Genomic DNA, 24,907 nt, shown 5'->3' on the forward strand with positions numbered 1-24,907 from the left:
ACTTAGTTTCTTCTAGCTATCATTGTAATTAATAGTTTTAGCTATATTAGTAGGCAAAAGGTGCTACAATCCACACCCTAAACATTAACCTGTGCTTGGGATTCCTAGCTGGAACTATTGTTTTAGTTCTCTTGTGTACACAACTACTTCCTCAGACCCATTCCTTGTATGCCAGTGAGCTAGAGTAGTGTTTAATCCAACAGTGCTGAGAGTAAAGGGGGTAGTGATCTCAAATTGCTCTATGCTTCCATACTCTTCCTTAGCAGCTAGCCTAATTAGCCAAAAAATTAAGTAGGAGCAGCTCAACTAATGCATCTCAGAAGAACTTCTCTTCCTGTTTCTGTGCCTGTGGTGGGCCCCACAGATAGTGAGCCAAATCTTCACTCAGCTCTTCATCTCATCTCAGATCCTTTGAGCAGTGGTTACAGCACGACTGGGGGAATAGGTGGAATCTGAAATTGCTCCCATTCCTGTAAGTTCTCTCAGGTCTGCAGCTGGACAAAGTTCTGGACAGAGGCAGAGCCTAGTCCCCATCCTGAACATGAAGTTCAGCTGCAGGGCAGGATTCACCTGCCTGAACAGAAGCAGAATTACAAGAGCAGCTTTAAAGATGTACAATACCTGCAAATGCAAAATACATTCAAAAACATGTATTGAAAATACTATAGTACAGACAGTTTTTACATAACTTAACCAAACAAGGTTTAGTTTAGTTGGTCTGCCAGGGATGCCTACTTTGACTATGGTGGATGAGGGATAGTTGAACTTTCCAAGTTAGTCTTACTGGGTATGGAGGTCTGAGAGAACTTGTCACCTCCCCCTCAACTACTGGCTTACCTCTTAGATCCTGCAGACCTGAAACAAAAAAGTCGCTAAAGTCAATGGAAGGCTTATATGAATTACGGTTCCTGGACATCTTAAGTTAATGTCTTCCTACTTCTACTGCTCCTGTATTATGTTTACTAAACCTTGGCTGCTTGCTTTGCTTTTGCTGTGCATTGTCGGCCATCTGCTAATGAGAAGACAGTTTCCTTCATGATGAGTTTTTACAAGCTTCAATTTCACACAATGACACTAAAACTGATTCTGTGGTGATCATCAGACTATCACTTGTAGTATTTCTATTCCTGTCAGAATAATGGTTCAGCATTTCTATACCATCTGTGCAGGATTATAGTATCAAAAAATTAATTGCAATAATTGCTTTTGCATGGGTAGGCTTGGAAGGATTCTGTTTTTATTTTATAAATTTGAACAGGTAGTTGGTTTTTTCAAAAGTGCCAGTACTCTATTTTTATCCTGTCTTTTTTTTTTAATATACTAAACAGGAAACATAAATCCTCAAAAGATATGGACTGTTATTCTTTTATTTCAATATAAGTTTAGCAACTTATTATAGATGAGTTCTTTTATGTGAACAGATGGATCAAAGTGTTACATATTACAGTCAGCCAGAGCCTGGCTTATACTGATAAACTAAATGCATATGATTTTTTTTTGCTGATAACTAATAAAGAATTAAATACTGTATTTAAAACATGATTTTATACTATCAAACATCTGGTTATTCAAAGTTTAGCTACTACCAAAGAGGATAAATTGAGAAATTAAGTCTTACATTTTATTGACTGCCAGATGAAGTAAACAGCAAAAAAATGTACTATTTATCTGAAAATGTTCCCTGTAGAAGTGCCTAACTGACAAAGTCCCACTGACTTTCAAGTGGACTAAGCCCCTAAGTGATTTCTGAAAATCACTGGCTCCTGAAAATTCTGGCTCCTAAGTCACTTATGAAAGTTTTACCCTTCATCATATGCTTTAACTTTTATTCCTGAATTTCAATTAAGACTGAATTCTTCACAGGTTTTGAGGTGAAGAGAAAAATGGACAATTACTCACATTTATCAGATTTTTACTGAAAACTATGCTTCCAAGCCTAGTCATAGTATACTTGCCATATACTTCCAAAACTCTCGTTTCACCTGAAACAGTAAACAGTTACATATTCAATTTGAATTGTGGCACTAGAATTCCCTAGGGGAAAAACCTGGTAGCACCAAATTAATTACTACATCTTTTAAGTAATCTTAAGGTATCAGCAGAATTGTTTTCTTTTTAGGTAGTACAATCTTGTTTTGTGCTTCTAGTTACTTTTCCATTCACTATTGTTGGTATATGGATTTTTGGGGAGGAGTAGGGGAAGTCTGTGAACAAGTGAATAAAGGTTATTTAACTTTTAACTTTTCGAGAATCACCTCTGTTCCTGCACACGTGAGTTGGAGCTCCCTGGTATTGAGTTCACAGAAACTCTACCAAAGCCACGTCCATTTGGGCTGGACAAGTGCCCCTAGTGACATCAACATATGACGCTTGAGTGCAGCCCCTAACCACCTCAGCTTCTTCTCCTGAACTACTGAGAAGACTCTTGAAGAAAGTTATCAGTAAAGTATCTCTTCACTGGTGCACAGTCCTTCAAAGTCCTCTGTGCATGCACACTTGTGGGAGAGTAAAGAGCAACACCTCTTGGAATGCATGGAAGGCCAAGGAACTCTCAAGTCTCGCCTCTAACTCTGAGAATAAGACTAATGCACAGTGCTTAGTAAAAGCATGAACTGAACTCCATGTGGCTGTGCTATACATTTCTCCTATGGGAATCTGTCCTTAAATGTGTCACTGAAACAGCAGTAGCAGGGTGAATAAAAATCAATGATTTTAAAAAATAAAAATTAGATTTTTTATTTAAATCGGATTTTTTGATAAAATGCTTTTTTGAGGAAAAACCTATCTAAATATAGTTTTAATTAAAATACATTATAGCTCTAAGATATCTCATCATGGAATAGGGATTATAAATTCTAATTCTATTTTATGAGAATATATTCATGTAATGTTTAAAAAAAGTTTTGTAAATGAGGTCCAATAGTTCATGGATTAAGGACCCAATCTTATGGGGTTCCAGGGGCTTCTGTATAGATTATTTAGGTTAATATTTCTATCTACCCAATGGGACTCAGTGCTCAGTCTAGAAGATACCATCAGAGATGCTTAGTTTTGTAGTTCTCAATCTGTGGATTTGTCTCCAGAGATAACAAGCTTAACAACACCAAAAATGTTTTTAAATATACAGAGGTGAGAAATAACAGACCTCAACATTATTGTCCCTCTGCAAATTTGTGTCAATCCCTTACCTCTCTCTAAAAGTGCAAAGTTTCAAAAAGTTCAATGAATAGAAGATTGTTGGGAGCAGAACAGATCTGGACAAGGAAAAGAAGTCTGGAGATAAATGTGAGAAGGGAGGGACAGGCAGTAGAAACAAAAGTGGAACTGTTTGAGCAGCATATTCCAGAAGTCTTGAGGTCTTTCTGAATGTAGCCTTCACTGATTTGAGATCTACCATATCACTCTCTCACTAGAAGGGAAAATCTATAATGCCAGCAGGCCGTAAAAGAGACCCAGTTTGGGAATATTTTAATGAAGTTCCTCTACCTCAGGGTAAGACAGGCATGCGTGCAAAATGCAAGCAGTACAACAAAGAAATGCAAGGCCTGGTTGACTTAATGAAACAACATCATAAGAAGTGTTTTCTCAGGAGGAAGCTGCATTGAAGATGAAAGGAACATGTCTGAACATGCAGGATCTTCAGGTTGGTAAACTTTTTTATTTCATACTTCCTTCTTAAGGACTGCCTGTCGCCCTTCCGCACTATTCTTGAATTCTCATGTTTGAGCAAAATATATAATTGTTACTCTATGATACTATCATTTTAGATGCAGTTGTGATAAAAAATAAATAGCTGTAATAGGCAGATCTTCCTTTTATAATTTCATCTTTAAAGTAGTACCATCAGTGAATGCAATGAGTAATACTAAATGAGCAAAAAGAACAGAGAGTACTTGTGGCACCTTAGAGATGAACAAATTTATTTGAGCATAAGCTTTCGTGGGCTAAAACAGGTAATAAATAACTGCATTGACTTAGTTTATGAGAATCCATTCTCAACATACAGGATTCTGAAGACTATCCACCTTCAAAATCACCATAATTTTCTATAGTTTCAATTATTCATTTTCTGATATATCTGTAAAACTAATCAGAAAAATTTTCAAAATAAATCACTTAAAAATGTATAGTGTGTACCTTCTAAAAATGAAACCTACATCTATCTCTGAGTTGTGAAGAATATGTCTTAAGGTTATAACAACCAACAAGAATGCACTTTTATGGAGAAAAAATCCATGATTAAAGAGAGTCTTCCTGACTAGTGATTTAAATCAAATCCACCCTGAGCAGTTGCTTATGGGGAATGGGCTTTAATTCCTCTCACCCCCATATGCCACAAATAATCTGTTAGGACTAAGACCTTCAATAATTCTCTTAAAATCAAGAGAGCTTTCCTCACATCCAATGAGTGAAGATGGGCTCACTGGGATGGGAGTGAAAGTTTGGAAGGAAGACAGAGACTGGTTGATGTAGAAGTCTGTCACCACTTTAGGATAAGTTTTGGGTACACATGAAGGGATCCCTTATCTTTGTGGGGGTCTGCCACTGAAGCCTGTAACTCAATTCTTTCTAGCTGTTGAAATAACTATAAGGGAATGCAGTTGCCAGGCTCATGCAAGTATAGCGAACAGTCCAGGATCAGAGAGATATGGGTGGATTCTAGGATAAGCCCTTTACTCACAAGGTTAAATGCTTCCAAATTTGCCCATATTTTCAGGTTGCAGGTTTCCTGAACTACAAGATAATCCTTCTCTTCACCATGGAGAACAAATTGAGGTGGTTTGGGGCTGCATTCCCACATAGTCACACTCCAGGGTTAACTGGGAATATTGATAAAGTTCCAAAGAAAACTGTTTTAGTAAAGATTCTATTTCTAGCCCTATTATATTATGAAGTAACAGACCTTAAAATGGTGTCATTTGATTACCACCTTATTCTGCCATGACACTTCAACCATCATTTCATTTCTGAAAAGCTTTTAGCAGCTAACTTTCTAACTGCTGGATCTGGAGTTTAAACTGCTATGCAAAAGGAAAAAAGTTTGTGCTGTTTTTTCTCTTGATTAGGTATAAAGGCATGACTTTTTTTTTTGTGGACGGAGCAGAGAACCTGTTTCCCTTTCATAATAAGTTCAAGCATTTGTTTTGTTTTTTTCCCTGGGAAACTCTGGAGAACTGGAGTAGTAGTATGTTTGTGACAGATCAATAACTGAAGCTTAGTTTGAGAGGGGAAGCAATTTGTATTCAGATTATTTAAAACTTTTGTTAGCATCTGTTTAATTCAAATTCCTGAGAAACACCCAAGAGAATAGACTTTTGTTAGAATAAACTCTCCCACTTAATTGGGGTAAGAATCCACATGGGCCTCCAAAAACTATTCCAGCAAAACCAAGAAAAGACTTTACATTCCTGAATTTAAGGTAAAAAAAGAAAATAAAAGCTTGCACACACCTTTCAGGCCTTTTTATATCCTAAACAAAAGGGCACAAATCCAAGATCCTCTACGACTACACAAAAACCTTCGCTTCTAGCAAACTACAAGATCGCACTAAAATGGTGTCCTAACTGAAGTACCAGGCAGCAAGATGATAATCAGAATGATCTGATTGTAAGATCCATCTCTCACTCTGCCTAGGCAACAGTAACCGTTTTGTCAACAGTAACCACAGCTTCCAAACAGCATGAGGCATGCTAGTCAAATCCTGACAGTAAAAGGAATACTGGACCTTAAAATTATCACTGGCCCCTTGATCTAGTAATCCAATTTTGGCACTGGTCCAAAAAAAAGCATATAGAAAATATCAAAACTGAGAACAGTATAGTTTTTATTCCTTGAGAGGTGACAACACACCCCTGAATTAAAGAGTTTGTTTTTCAATGCACACACAGGTGACAATATATTTAAACAAAGAATTCACACACTTTGGTTATCGGCATCCAACAGGTGCAAGTTTACTAGCACCAGGAAATAGTTAAACTACTATCTTTTGGCTAATAAGCCTTTCAGCTTTCCAAACTCTAACAATATTCTGTACTTTATAAAAGGTTTGGTAAGAACCATTTCCATACATCACCACCCAGATGTTAGTTGGGTCTATGCTTTGACTTGGCCGCCAACACAGAATAATTAAATGATCAAAGAAGCATGAAGCTTGGCTAAGGCATTCCTTTAGAAACTGGAAAAGACAAATGGAAGATTAATACCAGCAGAAAAGACAGTTCAAGGATTAAGGTACTAGCCTTATGGAGACCTGGGTTCAGGTCCCTGCCTGACTATACTTCCTGAATGTCCTTGGGGAAGACTGTCTCTGGTTCTCAGCTCCCCATCTGTAAAACAGAGGTAACAGCCTTTCCATGCCTCAATGGGGTATTGTAAGGATGAATGTACTAAAGACTATATGGTGCTCAGACACTATAGTAATAGGGGCCAAATGGGTAACTAAAATAGATGAAGTTTTTTTCTTGGGTGAGAAGTTCAATATTCTTAAACATTGAGGGATTCAATGTAGAACTTGAGGAGAAGGTAGTACAGGGGACACAGGCAATGAGTTGTCCCCTGCAAAAAGGTAACCCTAATAACTAGTCCTAAATATCAGGATAATCTTCTCTAAATCCTAGCATGAGACACACTGGATTTATAGCTAGAGAGACCTGGATCACCTGTCTGGATTACAAGTGAAAATATTGTGGTCTCATCTTTAAAACCTCTTGGAACTTTTGGAACATAACAGAAAAGTGGCTCAATTTGACAGTTAGCTGATTATTCAAGAGAGACTCAAGACTGGAACAGGAAGGGAATCTCCAAGGTTAGGACCATTGGCAGAGCTGGATTTGGAATTTTGCAGAGCACCGCCCAACACCATCATTCTAGCCTGTACTATTAGACCCCCACTTAAATAAGAGTACTATCACCACTTCTCTCTCTCTCACCCCCCCACCCCCCTTGTGTGTGTGTAAAGCACAGCTATGATTCATACCAAGGTGCTAGTTGGGTTAAGAAAAGTCTTTCCACTGTGAATCAGGATGGACATGGTTTGCCATGAGCTACAACAGAATATTAAAACCTATTCTAGCTGGAAACTAGAGATAGGAGACAGCATTTGCAATACATATAATCCTGCTGCAATGAACAATTTTGAATACAGTAAATAGTGTTTCAGTGTAGGAAATATCTGGAGGAAGTGACAAAAAACAGAATTTAAGAGGGTTGAGTTTTTGGTCAAATTCTGACAGCATTTTAGAGTCAGTAAATTCATTCACTGAATAGGCACTGAATAGGAATATTTTTGCCAGAACTGACTGATTAATACAGAATTCTGCAGCAAACTACTGTAGTTATGAAAAATGAATAAAGAGCAAGTTACTGACGAATCCCTGGAATCCACTGGCTTTGAAAACTACAAGACAGCCACCAGAAATAGCTCATCTGCATTTGAACTTGTAAGAATCTAGGTTCTCAAGTATTCTACTATATGCAGGGGTGAAGAGGGAAGTCAATTTATCCATTAAAAATGCAAATTAACTAGGGCTGTTAAAACTGTTTGACTAAACCTATTCTGTGGTACTCAATAAACGTGTGACATGTGCACAATGAAGAAACTGTATGATCTTTATATCAGATAATTTATAAGCATGCCTAACTACTAGGGCAGGATACTTGTTGAGACAACATAATTGGCACAACCCTCTGCATACGATCTAGACCAGGGGTAGGCAACCTATGGCACACGTGCTAAAGGCAGCATGCGAGCTGATTTTCGGTGGCGCCCACACTGCCCGGGTCCTGGCCCCTGGTCGGGGGGGCTCTGCATTTTAATTTAAATTTTAAATGAAGCTTCTTAGACATTTGAAAAACCTTATTTACTTTACATACAATAGTTTAGTTCTATATTAAAGACTTATAGAAAAAGAGATGTTCTAAAAACGTTAAAATGTATTACTGGCACATGAAGCCATAAATCAGAGTGAATAAATGAAGACTCGGCACACCACTTCTGAAAGGTTGCCAACCCCTGATCTAGGCTTTCTATATGTCCCTGAAAATAAAAACAAATTTTTGTCTTTTCTCAGGACTTGACAGCTCAAGAAAATACCATCAGACAATTCTCACATAAGAAGTTCCCTGGTCCTCAAAGTATGGTCAATAAAGGATGTACTGAAAAACAGTAGTCCAATTATAATACACCTTACTAATCATAAGTATTCAAATATAAAAAATAATCCAAATGCTAATTTAAAAGATAATATATTGTAACAAGAAATAATACTAAAAGCAGAAGTGTAACCTGAATTAGGATTCACTTGTAAGTAGAAAACCTGGGAACAGTAGGGGAGAGGAGAAAAGAAAGTGGAACTTGTAGAAACATTGGGATCAGACAAGATATTTTGTTACTATTCAAAAAGAAACAATTAACACAGGCCTACTGGATGTACCAGCACACAGAGTATCAAACTATTAGTCCACCATAACATAACTCAAACCACAAGACTTTAAGAATATGGATCTTAAATATACACAGAAGCGCTAGAGAAAGTAAAAACTCAAAGTATTAAGGTCTCAGTTTTGAAAAAAAATCTGACAAGTTAATTAACCTACTCTAAGAAAGAAAAGCATAGTTGAAAACATACAATATAGTAGTGTCATTGCTTTCCCCTCAAGCTCCATTTTTACAGTGATAGGGAAGATTACTGCTAGTTTCAGGAACATTACTCCTGAGGGAATTCTCCACCACTGGACACATGCAGAATTCATGTCCCCTCCTCGCCCCAGATGTTTTTTTTCCTTCACAAAATATAGTTCGGCTGGAGAGGTGCTGCAATTACACCTTTTGCCCACCAGGGGCTACTGTGGTGCCAGAAGAGAGGGCAACCAGCCAACAGAGAGGGAGGGGGAGGCTGTGTTCCTCACAGTGCCAGGTGAGGAGGCACAGGACAGTCAGAGCAGGGCACACAGGACTGCTGGGTGGGGGTGTCACAGACTGGGGTTCAGAAGGGCCGGGGGGGGGTCGGGGGGGGACACACCACAGACTGAGGCATAGGCTCAGGAGCTAGTGATTGCTTTGAGGCAGGGGCTGAATGGGGGGGGGGGGAGGGGAAGAGGAGGGCTGCAGGGCCAAATGAGTATGGGAGGCAGATGTACCTGTCTCAATGGGAAAGGCTAGGGGTCAGCCTGGGTCTGCACTGGGGAGGTTTCCCAACTCCCTAATAATACTACTCCCCCAAATTCCTGTTTCTTACTTGTCCCACCCACACTCAACAATCCTACAAATTCACCTCCAGGCTCCTTCCCTCTCAGTCAGCTCCTCCGTTACCCCGACTCCTCCCAAGCATTTTCATTGCTTCTGCAGGGTGCAGGAAATAAGTTTCTGTACTGTAGTTTAAAAGAATTACTCAAAGTTCTGCATTAATATGCCTGGTAAGGAATCAATTTGTCAAAAAAACCATTTCTTGAATTTTTTTTTATTTTTTTGGTCTGTATTGTTACAGACATACTTGCTGACAGGTATTTTGAAATAAATGACCAAAGTAACTGAAACTGGCATTATTATATTGTGTTATTTTGACAAATAAAATATGTAGAATTTTAAAATATTGTCCACAAAATTTTTAATTTTTTGGTGCAGAATTTCCCCAGGAGTAGAAAACATCAGTTTTATACTGCTATATATTTCGTTTAGGGACACATGCAACTGTTCCATCCTCTCCCTCCTGTCACAATCTTTGGCATTTTCCACATCAGACTTAGGTGATGAGCCTGTCACAGCCGTGCTGCAGATTATGCAGTTTTGGCAGGCACCAATTTAACAGAGAACTGCAACAGAGGTGCGCTTGATAACTGTGTAGAGTGATACTTTGTATTCCTGTCCTTTTTCTGCTACTTATTCTGTCCATAGTGAAAATGTAAATCTAAGCTGACCTAAACTTTAAGCTTTTTTTTTTTAAATTCCACAACGTCAGGCAACACTTGAAGGATAACATAAGACATTTATACCTGGTTGTGCTTCACTAAATGGAGCCCAAAAAGGCCCAGGTCCAGCAAGAGGTCGTTCATTATTCCCTCCGCTGGGATGGCGGTTGTGCTTCCTCCATGTATGTGGAGAGGTTGGTGGGGACTGCTGTGGTGAAACAACTGGAGATGTGGACTCCTAATAAAACAAAGGAACTTTTAAAAATTTTGTACTATATCACTAAAATCATAAAAACCTATCTAAAAACCATTATTTCTAAAAACTGTTCAGCAGATTTAAAATATTCCTTTTTTGGAACAGGAAATATTTATAACAGTGACAGAACAGCAGGAGTTAGGCACAGTATAATTGACACTGGATATATTTTTCCGCCACCCAGATCTGCAAATCCATCATGATCTGGACTCAACATTTTTGACGGACAACAATGGGGCCAAATTACACTGGTTTTGCAAACACATGAATATGGAAGACTAGGTGACCATAAAGCTCTTTCACTTGTGACAGAAGCTGCATTTAAACCCAGGTGTTAAAAGATGAAAGGTTAGTAACTGCATAACCCACTATCCCACCTAGCTCACGCCAAATGGGTTATATTCAAGCAGTTATTTCCATTTCAAAAGCAAGTTAGAGGTAAACATACAATTTTAAATTAGTAGGCTACCGATATTTAACTTATTTGAAATAATTGCATCTGAATGTTTTTAAACAAAAAGAAAAGTGTGACTATCAAAAACATAGCTCACTATTGGTCACACCCATATAGTGGCTATGGCATCAGAATGCTTCTGAAGGAGAGTTTTATCCTGCCCAGAACACAAATGTGTTCACAGCTCAGTTCCCACTGAACAAGGACAGGTGTTGGATCATATTAAAGAAGTTCTGTATTAAAATAAGAAATGAGTTTGATTCCCCATAGTTTAAATCCCAGGGTATTACTAATTAAGAGGTCTCTTGGTTTTTGGTACTGTTTCTCTCCCTCTCTGTGTGAAACTTGCAAGCTGCTAATTGTGTTAGTACATTCTAAGACAGAGTCTGTTCTCAAAGCAATTCTTTGTAACTACTCACACAGAGAGAGACTCAAAGCAATACTCTGTAACAGAAACAGCACCCAGAGACTCCCCGCCCTTCTGTTGTATTCATCTCGCTTTGTTAACAATTGTGATTAAAACAAAGACAGAGGATGTATGTGGATAGATGCTTGGTGTGGATAACTGAATGATCAGGGAGGTGCCAGCCTAAGAATCCAGTGTCCATCGGCTGAAGAAGGGGTCAAGTGGAAATAACCAGAGGACCCCCAGAGTGCAGACTGGAATCCACCCAACAGCCTCAAGAATGGGAGAACCAAAGAACAAGATAACATCTAGCAGCACGGAGCCATCAGGAATGTGCCATCTGCTGATTGATTCAGCAACAGCATGATGAAGCAATTCCCATAGACTGGCATAGGAAGAAATTCCTATAAAAATGGACTCTAGAAAGTGAGAACTTTGGGGTCTGATTCTGCAAACCAACTTCCAGGAGCATCAGATGAGCATCTGACAAGGCCCTGCTCCCTCCTCATGTCCAGGCCACCAGGCCAGTGGCTTGGCATGAGCAACTCTAAGGCTGGTAACTATGATAACCTTGAAGAACCTGTGTGTGTATGAATGAATGTGTGAATAAATATGAAATTGAATGGAATATTATAGCTATAACTAACTTACTACGATTCTTTCTGTATTCACAACAAATGTGGCCTTTTCCCCTTTAATAAGATCCTGCTGGTTTTTATTTTATTGGTATAACACAGGAACAGAGGGTCACATGTGTAATCCCTATGTGAAGTCAGCCTTTCTAAACAGATATTGTCAAGTTGCTCCCTTTCTCCAAAAAGTAGCATGCAGAAAATTGAAAAACATGCTCTCTACAGCTCTGTCTTTCCATTAAAAAAATCTTAGAACTCTAACCAAACTATCTAAAAGGCCTTTGTTAATAAATCCAACAGGTGCCTTGTATACGAATTGTGTCACCTGTACTTATGACTACAGTAGTTTAAAACAGCACACAACCTGTTGCAGGGAACAGTATAAGACAGAAGTTATTGACTCCCTGATATCTTAAAAAACAGCACAGAAAAAACTGAAATGCCCCTTTAAATAATGCTTCAAGAAACGAGGAAGATTTTTATTAATTAAGAATAGTGTTTCCATGTTAACTAGCCCATACAGCTACAGACAAGGTCCAACCTCCCATGTAGCCAGTTTAAAGGTGAACTGGTAAACAAAAAAAGAGTGTGCTGTTCACTACTCCTTTTTGATCTATAAACATAAATAACACTATAATGACATCAAAGAAAGGTGAATCAGAGAGCAAAGAGCTTAAAAAACATCAGTACCTGATTTCAGTATAAGACAACTGCACACTGAGGCACTTTATATATTAAATGGGCAATAAAAGTCACAAGTTTTCTTTTGCTCTACAGTTTACCCTTAAGGCAGCAAGATTAATGCTGAATAGATATATAAGCTATAATGCTAAAGCAGCTGGGGTCAGCTTCAGAAAGAAAAATATCCAAGAAAATTTTACCCAGAAATTAAAACAGGACATGCATCTAAGAAATAGTTTGTCAACCGTTAAACCTGATGTTTGGTTGCCCAACTTCAAGACTGAATGTCTAGACTAGACTGAGCCCTATTGTTTGTGGGTGAATTAGACTATCCTAGTCTCAGACACTACCTTTTTCATCTTGCCAAAAATGCATAAACCAGTATGCTGTGAGAGTTTAATACTCTACAGTTAATACAATTGATAGTGCAAGAATCCCAAACGCTTCCCATTCCTCAACACAGGTTTCAATCTACACGTGATAATTTCACAACAGATTCTAAAACAAAACCTTTAGGGCCATGATTCATTAATTTCTATGCTGCTTGTTACAAACTGTTTTCTCATCCCTTTTCCTTTGGTTTCCATGTCCACTGGGTTACAGGCAGGCCCTGTGTATTTGGCAGTTATGGTTTGCAATTTGGTTGCAAGGGAGGCCTGACATTTAAATATCTCAGTTTTATCTTCACTATGAGCTACAAAAAAAAACTTCCAAAGAAACATGGAAGGAAGGATAGTCAGTGGGAATCTACAGAGACAGCATACTTCGAAAACTCCAGTTCAGTTACTGGTAAGTGAGCTTCCTTCTACACAATGAAATTTTGTTGTTTTTTATTAGTTTGTTTTTTAAAGTTAAGTTCAGAAGGAGGCCTTAGGTGGTAAATCTCTGAAGGACCACCTCCTGCAGAACCCCACCACAAATTATGGAAATTTTCAGCAAAAAGATATTCAGTTACAGGTCAAAAAAGGTTGAGCACAATTTCCCTAGCCACTAGGGCCTTATCCACCTTGTGTGGGCTTCTTGGCCTGATGTGTAACAGATGTGTATATACAGTAGGCTCTTTTCCTAGTTGGATAATTGGGGCAAGGATTATCCCCCTTTTTGGGCTTCCTTTCCCCCTCCTCCAAAATCCCACAAATGACAGAATTCTTATAAGGTTTCATCCTGCCCAGAGAAGAACTTGTGGACCTCTTGAGATATAAACTATGGAACCTCCCTTACCATCTAAGTGAGGTCTAGGTAGAGTGGATAAAAACAGATGAATTTTTAAAATCAGATTAATTTAAATTTGATTTTTTTTAAATTTATATTAAGTCCATTTTTCTTTTTAAAAATAAACCTGTTAATTAAACTTGAAATTATGACAAAGCAGTAACTGTGGTTCTTCAACATGTGTCCCTATCTGGGTTCTCCACTTTAGGTGCACACGTGCCCCATGCACCTGTGATCGAAGATTTTCACTAGTAGTATCCATTCATTCTGCACATGCACTGCTGATATCCTCATGCACTGCACCGAGGCTACACGATGCTACATGGGCAAACTACCCTCAGTTCCTTCTCTAACGCCGAGCCTCAGAAGGAAGCCTTGAAGCAGAGAGGAAGGAGGACAGGTAGTGGAGCACCCTAGATTTAACAATCTATTAACAGCTGCAGCTTGAGTTCCTGGTTATTTCGTGCCCTGGATTTGAGGGCCAAAACAGAAGTTACACTTCCGTGGGATGTGTGACTTTCCCAGTCAGCAAACACAGTGCGCTTCACGGACTAGGACAGCCTTTTTACACGAGATAATATTTAAACCTTGGTGAACTGGAAATGCCTGTCACAAGCAGATTTCCGTGGAGGAAATAAAAATCTTTTCAGCAACCAGTAACTACCTACAACTAACAAACTAAGCCCTGGTCAACACTACAAACTTATGTCAGTATAACTACGTTGCTCAGAGATGTGGAAAATCCACACCCCCAAACAACGTAGTTATGTCAACATAGCACTGTCTACAGTGGGAGTTATGTCTACGGGAAGCCTTCTCCCATTGACATAGTGCCACCTCTTGGGTAGGTGGAGTACCTATGCTGAAGGGAGAAGCTCTCCCATTGGCATAGATAGCATCTTCACTAAGAGCTGCAACAGCACAGCTGCATTGTCGCAATACTACGTGTAGACAAGCCCTAAGTAGAACGAACTCTGCATGAGGAACGCACATGCAGACATGATAAATTCTGTGGCAGGTCGATGCAGTTCAGAAGGAACTGAGGGCAGGTTGCCCATTCAGCCTGATATAGTCTTACTGCTGGGCACGATTATCAGCAGCACATTCGTGGGACAGAGACACTGATAATAAAAATCTCCAATCAAAGGTGGGGTGCGTGGGGCACATGCACACCTGAAGTGGAGCATCCATAGGGACACTGCTCAAACAAGAACCTACATTAAGGCCTAAACTTATAAATTATGAAAACTACACAAAAATATGCTGCATCAGTTAATTAAATGGTGCTGCCTTTTTAATTACAGAATTTTTGGGGGAATGTAACTTCTTAGGCCTCCTCAAGCTTTAAATATATCACAATCTTATGTACTGCACTGCAGTATCTTATTATTTTTAGTCTTTATTCTTTTCCAAACATACATACTTTTAGTTTCTTCTACAGAAAAGCTTTTGGTTTCAGTTTAGCTGGAAGTGCAGAGTATTTTCTACATGTGGATTACTTCATTCAAAGCTAAGAAATCAACCGGGAGTTGAAAAAAGCGAGAAAACTTGTTTTCCTGGGAAAGGATGAGATTGAATTCTAAAACCGAAGGAATGGAGCCAGATTGTCAAAGGTATTTAGGGTCTTAAAGATGCAAATACATGCTTAATTATGCTTTTCAAAAGCACCGATCCTGCTTAGGTTCGTACTCCCATAGATTTCAACTGGAGTTAGGCACCTAACCTGCTTTGGCACTTTTGAAAATCCTACTAAGCACCCAAATGCCTTTGAAAATCTGGCCCAGGGTGACCAGAAACAATCACTCAATTCACTACCTTTAATAGTTCCTTTGTTTAATAAATCAGTTTTGAAGGCAAAATTTGTTTTGATAAACTTGTTTTTCTTATGCACCCATAATGTTTAAGGTAATTTTATTTAACTAAAATCGGGCTCTCAAACAATTACAAAAATAATTGCAATTAATCACAGTTTTAAGCGCACTGTTTAACACCACCACCAATTTAAAATTATAAATATTTTTGGATTTTTCCCCTACATTTTCAAATATATTTCAATTACCACACAGAATACAAAGTATACAGTGCTCACTTTATATTAGTTTTGATTACAAATATTTGTACTGTAAAAAAGATAATTGTATTTTTCAATTCATTTTCATGGAAGTATTGCAGTGAAATCTCTATCTGGAAAGTGCAACTTATAAATGTAATTTAAAAAAAAAAAAAACTACTCAAAAACAAAACACTTAAAATTTCAGAGCCTACAAGTCCACTCAGTCCTACCTTTTGTTCAGCCAACTGCTAAAACGGTTCTCAACCAGGGGTACGCCTATCCCAGAGGGTATGCAGAGGTCTTCCAGGGGGTACATTTAGATATTTGCCTAGTTTTACAACAGGCTACATAAAAAGCACTAGCAAAGATAGTACAAATTAAGATTTCATTCAATGACTTTATACTGCTCTATGTACTATACATTGAAATGCAAGTACAATATTTATATTCCAATTGATTTATTTTATAATTATATGACAAAAATGAGAAAGTAAGCAATTTTTTAGTAATAGTGTGCTGTAACACCTTTGTATTTTTAGGTCTGATTTTGTAAGCAAGTAGTTTAAGTGAGGTAAAATTTGGGGATACACAAGACAAATCAGACTCCTGAAAGGGGTACAGTAGTCTTGAAAGGTTGAGAGCCACTGTGCTACGACAAACAAGTTTGTTTACATTTACTGGTGATAATGTTTGCTGCCCACTTCTTATTTACAATGTCACCTGAAAGCGAGAACAGCTGTGTTCTACTTGATAATGACCCAAAGCTGTGCACCTTCATTTTCATCATCTTAGTCAGACGCCACCCACAGAAGGTGGATTTTCTTTTTTGGTGATTCAGGTTCTGTAGTTCTGAGTGTTGCTCTAAGGCTTTGACAGCATGTTTTCCATGCCTTGTCCCTCTCAGATTGTGGACGGCACTTCAGTTTCTTAAACCTTGGATCGAGTGCTGTAGCTGTCTTTAGAAATCTCATATTGGTACCTCCCTTGCGTTTCGTCATATCTGCAGTGAAAGAGTTCTTAAATCTAACATATGCTTGGTCGTCATCTGAGACTGCCATAACATGAAATACATGGTAGAATGTGGGTAAAACCACAGAGCAGAAGACATACAATTCTCCCCCAAGGAGTTCAGTCACAAATTTAATTAACATTTTTTTTTTTAAATTAGCGTCATCAGCATGGAAGCATGTCCTCTGGAATGTTGGTCAAAGCATGAAGGCATACAAATGTTTAGCATATCCGGCATGTAAATTACCTTGCAACGCCTGCTACAACAGCGTCATGTGAACACCTGTTCTCACTTTCAGGTGACATTGTAAATAAGTGGGTAGCATTATCTCCCGTAAATGTAAACAAACTTATTTGTCTTAGCTGAACAAAAAGTAGAACTCAGTGGACTTGTAGACTAAAATTTTACATGTTTTGTTTATGAGTGCAGTTATGTAAAAAAATTCTACATTTGTAAGTTGCACTTTCACAATAAAGAGACTGCACTACAGTACTTGTACGGAAGTGAATTGAAAAATACTATTTTTTACAGTGCAAATATTTGTAATAAAAAGTAATAAAGTGAGCACTGTACACTTTGTATTTTGTGTTGTTACTGAAATCAATATATTTGAAACTGTGGAAAACATCCCAAAATATTTAGAATACCAATTTAAATTGGTATTCTATTAACAGTGCAATTAAAACTGCGATTAATCACGCTTTTAAAATCTAATTTGTTTTGTGTTAACTGCTTCAGTTAACTGCAATTGACAGCCCTACTAATAAACAATTTTAAAATGCTGCTTTCATACCTTTAATTGAATTTCAAATTTCCATCTGCATACAGTTTGACACAAATCAAATACAAAAATCTAGTAAATAAAGTATGGCATTCATCACATTAAAACATTTAAAAAGTAAAACTCTGAATAGAAGTACTTTAAGCTACATAATTGCTTAAATTAATGTGTATCGATAAATCCAAACAGCTAACAAGCAGTGTTCAATTTAACACCCAGGGCTGGCTGAAAATCAACATGCTTTCATTGTTATTACCAACCAAATGAGAATGAACTAGAGATGTAAAATATTAAACAGTAAACTGTTAAGTATTAATCCTACCATTAAGCCACCCTAACCGTTAACCCCCTGCACGCAGGTCTTTAATTGGTTCTCCTGCAGCAGAGACCAACCCCAGCCCCCTGCTGGCCAGCTAACCCCAGCCCCCTTATCTGGGATTGCTAAATCTGATCTATCCACCTCTAGGCAGTCACAACAGTGATAGGGTATTGCCCATAGGTGCCGACTCCAGGGCTGGAGCACCCACAGAAAAAAACATGGTGGGTGCTTAGCACCCACTGGTAGTCCCGCCGATCAGCACCTCCTGCCTGCCACAGATCAGCTGTTCCACAGCATGCAGGAGGCGCTGGGGAGGAGCGAGGGCAGGGTGTGCTCGGGGGAGGGGACTAAATGGGGCAGGAAGAGGTGAGGCAGGGCGAAGAGGGGCCTTGGGCAGAAGGGGTGGTGTGGGGGCGGGGCCTGGAGTGGAGCACCCCCCAGCACATTAGAACATCAGTGCCTATGGCCAGACCTTCAGAGTAGACTCAATAGCCTTTTATTAGTTAAAGCTATTAGAAAAGTGCTTTTTTGTTATGCAATTAGTTTTTATTGAAATGCCAAGAAGTTTTGACCAGCTCCATTACTTAGCAAAGCCATTGTTAGTCTCCAAAACCCAAGTAGATGTTCCTTCATTTCCTGAAAGACCCTGCTATGATCTCATTATGAAGAAAAAACACCAGAGAGTGATCTACAGAATGCTCAGAAGTTTCATGAAGCTCTCCAGTCACCTATCCCTCCCCTTCCTCCTCCAAAAGTATCAACTGAGGCAGACTAGCTTCCAGAAGATTAGGAGTCTGTGCTATCTGTCTGGACTTTGGAGACAAATTAAGTGACTCAACATGTCCCTGTACCTTTGACAAGACACGAAAAGAACTCTGAGTAAGAAGAAAAGGAGTACTTGTGGCACCTTAGAGACTAACAAATCTATCTGAGCATAAGCTTTCATGAGCTACAGCTTATGTTCAAATAAATTTGTTAGTCTCTAAGGTGCCACAAGTACTCCTTTTCTTTTTGCAAATACAGACTAACACGGCTGCTACTCTGAAAACTGAGTAAGAAGATACTGGGGCCACATAAGTCACTTGCCCCACAGAAATTAAATTGATAAAAAGGATCATGAGGAAAAACTGTCTCCAACCAGCCAGACAATGCCTAGACAGCTACTCAAATCTTAATGGGCGAAATCAGAACCAAGGAGGGAAGTCTCAAAGAACTATGCATCTGCCCTTCAGATCACAGCCTGATATTCAAACTTGAAAAGCCACATCTGGAATGCAGATTTACAGAGCAGCCAACTTATCCCAATACTAACAGGTTCAAAGGCACAACTAGATTTTTATAGAAATAAGACTAGTACTTTTGAATAGGGCACCCAACCCCAGACTGACTCTCTCTAAATCAAGAGAATGTCCAATATCACATTACAAACCTAAAGCCCTCCAGAGACCACATATAACTTCCAATGGTGTACCAGATCAGACAGCATCTTCATTACCAAGCTCCATGAACCTTCAAAACCAATCCACCTGAGGGCAACATTTACTAGTCTGATTTTAGAGAGATTACACCGAAATAGATGCAAATCAAATAGGGAATCCCAACAAGTCACTGAAAAGAGCTTTAAGTACTAGGACTGTTTCTCTTCTAAGAAGCCACTTTCCCCTTCCTCAGATCATCTCCCTGCTTTGTTCCTTGTTCAATAAGGATGTCCATCAATGGAACAAAGGACTGTTTATATTCTAATGAGAGTTCTTCATACTGATCCACTGCAGGGAACCTGTACGGATCAGATCTGTAGAAAAATCTATAGGTTTCAGCCTCTGGGATTCTTAGGAACAAGCCCTTGAGGCCTTCACCAAAAGAACAACCTTTTATCATTTGGCTCTACTCCCTCCTCAAGCTGAGTGAATACTGCACAAGGCTGAATGCCCTTTAAAGATATTCCTCTACAAACAGCAGGGATACTAAACATGTTAATCAGCTGTCAGTATTTTACCACAATGTAAAAGGTGTACCTTCTCAAGATGAAGCACCTATGCATCTCCCAATCAGGCCACCAACTATACTAACAGAAAAACATTTGTAGCTAGGGTAATATAGTGACACAGTTACTAGAAACTATCTAGACCACCAGAAAGAGAGAAGAAACTTGGAATAGATGTTCCAAAGCAGTGCTGGGAAAAGAATAGCCTCATTTATAACCACTGTTTGGAACCACAATTGGTGTGCAAGATCCTAATGTTACACTGTCTTCTAATGCAAATTTGTTGTAGGGATTTGCAGAAACAGTTTCACAAAGGAGAATCCTTTATTATTTGGGACATAGAGCATACAACAATAATCCATATATTGTCCTTTATCTGCGGCAGAACTTCACATATGTTAAGAGTTGTACAAGTTGAGTTTCTTGATCATATGGTATGTTCATGTGTACATGTCATGACAATACAATACTTAAAGTGCATATTTTAAGAGAGATAGGCATACTTTGAAAGCCAGTAAATATAATTTTACTAGACATTAAGTTCCTTGCACTAGGACTTGAAGGCACAAAAAACTCTTGGGTTTATGATTTTAAAATAACTGGCAACTTGATAAGTCTTAGATCAGAAACTGCAGCTGCCATTAAAGAGGAAATAAAGAAACCAGACACCATAACCGGGGTAGTGGACACAGATGCTATCTCAGCGAAACCTAGAAAAATGCCAGGTTAGGTCCATTAAGAATGTTATACCCATCCACAGGAGCAACATGCAGGAGAAGATCTGAGATTCTTCATTCTTTAATGGGAGACGCACTCTAGGGGGCTGCTTCACACCTATCTGTCCAGAGCTCCAGGAAAGCTAGGATCATAACGGCCAAACTATCTTCTGCAATGCCAGTGCTGCTTGCCCTGCTCCTTTTACCACAGGCTGCTCCCACTTTGAAAGCCGCACTGCTGCACACAGACTAAGCTGCTCTATTGCCAACATACACCCCAAGTTTCTAGGTAGCATGTCTCATCCCTACTTTCTGTGGGTGTCTCAACTCCCCTGATGGAGCCCAGGAGAAAGCATACAATGGGGAGGAAAATGGGAAAAATGGGAGAGTTAGCGTATGCACAGGAGTATGGGCCTAAAACCAATTTTCAATAGTTGCACTCCATATGACACCCTTCCTGGCTTTTATTTAGGAAGTGTATTCTATCTTCTAAGCATGGAGAAGAGATAAAGTCCCAAAAACTCAACAAGCCAGGAAGTCCCTAAACAAGGAATTGTCAGAAAGCACAATTAAGTCATAGGTGTATTCTCTTGCCATTTCTCCTCTTTACTCAGCTTATCCCTTAGTAGGAGAATTAAAGAAACTAGTGAGTAAACGTTGGTCATGTTTACTGATGGTGTTCTAAAAATCATCAACATACTAATGAAAAAATCCCACTTTAATGCACACCAGTGTCTTTTTTGTTCTTATGCAAAAGAATCAGGAGCTCTAGTTACATTCTTGCAGAGTGATCTTCACCAAGAATTCACGCATGCTTGCTTTTACTGAAGTGGAATAAAGTGCTTAGGTCACTGAAGGTTTACTCTCATTCCCTCAAAAACAAAACACAGATGTTGAAATAAGATGAATTAATTAAGTAACACATTTAACTGTAGAATCTGATTAGTATTTATGATGTTAGCAATGTTCTGGTTCTCATCTGTTGATTTAATCTATAAAGCAGAGTGCTAAACTACTGAATAGTAAGATACAGATAAATACGTTCCAAGGAAAGGTTAGAACACCTGTTTCTTAAATAGTGTCGCATTTTTAAGGGAACGAGGAGGGGAATTTTTACCATCCCCACCACCAGGTCCAAAAAGAACTGCTGACTTGTCTTTGAGACAATAAATTTATATCTAGATAATTTATGTTTAATACATTACAAATTTGTTCATAGTCAAAAACTGGACATGTGTGAAGCCTGATTGCTTGGGTGTGTATAAATATATACTTTAACTAGAAGTGTAGCAATTTTGGAAGTGCACCTGCAACACCTGTGAAATGACATTAAATGCCACCATTTGGGATCCAGGCAACAGATTTTAAATCTTTAAAAACTTAGCTTGATTTGAAATGATTAGGGGTTGTAGTATCAATTATGAACTTAAACACTATATATTGGTTTTTTTTTTTTTTTTTTTTTTTAAGAGAACGAACCTACATAAACCAAACCAAACTATCATGTGACCCCTCACAATAAGCCATAACCCTCATTCTCCCTTCCCATTCAATACTTCATCAGTTATCATTGGTAATATTTCCAGACTTAGATTTTAAGCAGATCTGAGCAGAAAACCTGTCTCACACCACAAACACTTACAAGCACTGCGTAACTGAAATAAATAATAATAAAGTTTTCATATATTTAGTTTCAGAGTAGCAGCCGTGTTAGTCTGTATTCGCAAAAAGAAAAGGCATACTTGTGGCACCTTAGAGACTAACAAATTTATTTGAGCATAAGCTTTCAGTTGCATCCCATGAAACGAGCTGTAGCTCACGAAAGCTTATGCTCAAATAAGTTTGTTAGTCTCTAAGGTGCCACAAGTACTCCTTTTCTTTTTGCATATATTTAGTAACACTTGCATGAATTTGTTTTAAAGAAGCTAATCCAAAACAATAGTGTAGTAACGCTAGTGGGACGCACACCACTATGCTGACACCATACCACGAATAAAATTCACTTAAGTTTTAGTTACCTGTTGATCTGCTGATGTACGTTGCTGGACTGCATCATGGCTCACAGAGCCTTTTTTTACTTGAACACGGCCAGGTGGGGGAGGAATTACGCCTGAATATGGGGTTGAGTTATCTGCATCTGAAGAATACAAGGCTGTGTGTCTCGATTCCTGTTCGTTCTTTGGAACAACAAATCTGGGCAGAGGGAGGTCCTTTACTGTTAAAACAATGATATATATTAATAGTATAGGGTATTTTTTATTATACAAAAAAGAATACTTAAAAATGACTAGCTTAAAATGTAATTCTATTCTAAAAGATACCATGGAATTTCATATCTGTTGTCTCTCCATGACTTACATACTGAGTTTGGTGCAATTTACAAGCAAATGCAACCTGAGATTTCTTTTTTTTGGCTCCTGCTAAATTCTGTAAAATTCTACATCACAAATCCTGTTACACCTATGGAACCACACAATTTTCTATAGGGTTCCATGCATGCAAGATGACAGTTTGGTTCTGCAATTGTGACTTAGTTTATTCTACTGATATGCAAGAAAGAATTCAGCTCATTCTTTCATAAATATATAGGCTTGTTAATTATACTTTCTATTACAGTTTTGCTTACTGTACAAATTTAATCCATTATAAATTCCAGGCATGCTTGAAAAGTTCTTAAAAGTCTTTGCACTTAGGGTGCTTCATCTATAGATCTAGAAGTTAAAAACTTCACTAAAGCATTTAGATACAACAATGCATACAGACAGTAAAGTGGTGCCTTTTTTATCTTCACAGTAGAAACCATAATTCAGCCTTTATTTCTCAAGACTTAGCTAAGTATTGCATAAACACATTTATTACTCATCCACTTTAATCTTGATGAATCTTTTCTACATAAGTCGCTAGTAAGCTATTTTACTATGATACTACCAAGGGATGTTCAGTTACAGTCAGATTTAGCAGTAATTTCATTATAAACCCATTTTTGAAGTCTACACATGCAACTTTACCAAGCTAAGAGGTACACAGCTTTACTCGGTCTCCCCTTGGAATAAATTTTGTTACTAGGCTGAGTGAGAAATAATCTTGTTAAATAGCTCTGCCATCCCTCTGAATCCTGACCTGTAAATGGTCTTCCTAGTCCACTGCCAGTGAAGTCAAATTATGCAATTTGTTGTATAGCATACTTGTAAAAAAAAAACTTTTAAGAACTTACACACATTTGCAATCACAACTAATATGAGGGAATTAACGTTATGTGGATTAATTTTGCTGGTTCTTATAGCTATTTTATTAAATAAAAATTAAATACACTGGTACTATTGTCATTAAAAGTAAACTAAATTCTTCATACAATTTGTTAGTTATTGTGTAGACTAATTTTTGTTTTGCTATGAATTTTTGTTTTGAATGTTTAATGTTCAATCTATATTTGAATATTACCCTTTGAATACAAAATGCTTTAACAATTTTGTTAAATATAACCAAGGAACAACCCAACAGTTTAGTAAGTAGCATAATATGCTAACGGGGACACCAGAGTTCAAGCAAAACCTTTCACATTCTCACCTATGTGTGCACTCAGCATACTAAGAACAACATGTTGACCTCAGTGCTAAGGTGGGGTGTGACCCACACTGAAAAAAAATACCATTTTAAGCTTCAAATACTTCTCGTCGAACTTCCTCCCACCCTCACCTTGCCTTCATCCACAAGAGCAAAGAAATTCAGTGTAAGATGACTTTGTTCTTTGATGTTGCAATACTTAGGGTTTGCATGCTCATCTAGAAGCCCCTCTAATAGCTAAATGACTAATCTCTATCCTGTCCTGCCTAATTAATTTTTATTTTTGCAGGAGACCGTTTCCCACACCACGGTAACAGAACAAACAAGTGACATGAATTCACAGTGACTATCTGCTCATTTTATAATTCCCAATTAGGCAGTTATCCATGAAAATGTCTTTCCAAATTAAGTAGCAACCCAAAATTTACTTCGCTATTTCCAGCATAGTAATTAAAGCAATACAAGTATTGTCATTTTATACAAATACTTCAGAGCCATATATTACATGTCCACAAGTGCTTAACTATAAGTCTTTTTCAATCTCTCTCTGAACTAATCAATCAGCTGAGACAAGAATTATGCTTGGTAGATGCTAACACTAAGTACTCCAAACTTGCATCAACTGTAGCTCAAGACTTGAAAAACCCACTCACACAGGCCAAATGGACGTATTAAATAGGAAGTGGACAGACCAGGACAGTCTGGTGCAGCACACAGAGGTGGGGCTGACCAGCAGGCAAAGTAAGGAAAAGGGACTGCTGGATGGTGGAATAGGGCTCTCCTCCCATTCAGCAGTTCATGTAAAAGGGGGTGGGGAGAAGAGGAGTGGGCTCAATATTCCCTTCAGCTAGAGAGAGGCTGCATAGAGGAGCAGAGAAAGATGAATGAGAGAGAAAGTGAAAGGGGGAAAATGAGGAAAAGAAGAGAATGTTAA

General features: G+C 38.3%; 1 protein-coding gene across 14 annotated transcripts in view; it reads right to left on the bottom strand.

Annotated features, from left to right (window-relative positions):
- REPS1 (RALBP1 associated Eps domain containing 1) overlaps nt 1–24,907 on the bottom strand; it is a 106,899-nt gene that overhangs the window by 52,036 nt on the left and 29,956 nt on the right. For 7 of the 14 annotated variants that reach the window (XM_073337463.1, XM_073337465.1, XM_073337464.1 and 4 more), the window contains exons 3-5: nt 22,428–22,624; nt 9,991–10,144; nt 736–855 (exon numbers count right to left, since the gene is read on the bottom strand). In XM_073337463.1, the coding sequence (XP_073193564.1) occupies nt 736–855; nt 9,991–10,144; nt 22,428–22,624 (471 nt within the window). The remainder of the gene's footprint in view (nt 1–735; nt 856–9,990; nt 10,145–22,427; nt 22,625–24,907) is intronic. The other 7 variants (XM_073337470.1, XM_073337471.1, XM_073337467.1 and 4 more) reach the window with 1 other exon arrangement.

The sequence above is a fragment of the Lepidochelys kempii genome, chromosome 3 (genome assembly GCF_965140265.1).
Source record: "Lepidochelys kempii isolate rLepKem1 chromosome 3, rLepKem1.hap2, whole genome shotgun sequence".
In the NCBI taxonomy this organism is placed as follows: domain Eukaryota; kingdom Metazoa; phylum Chordata; order Testudines; family Cheloniidae; genus Lepidochelys; species Lepidochelys kempii.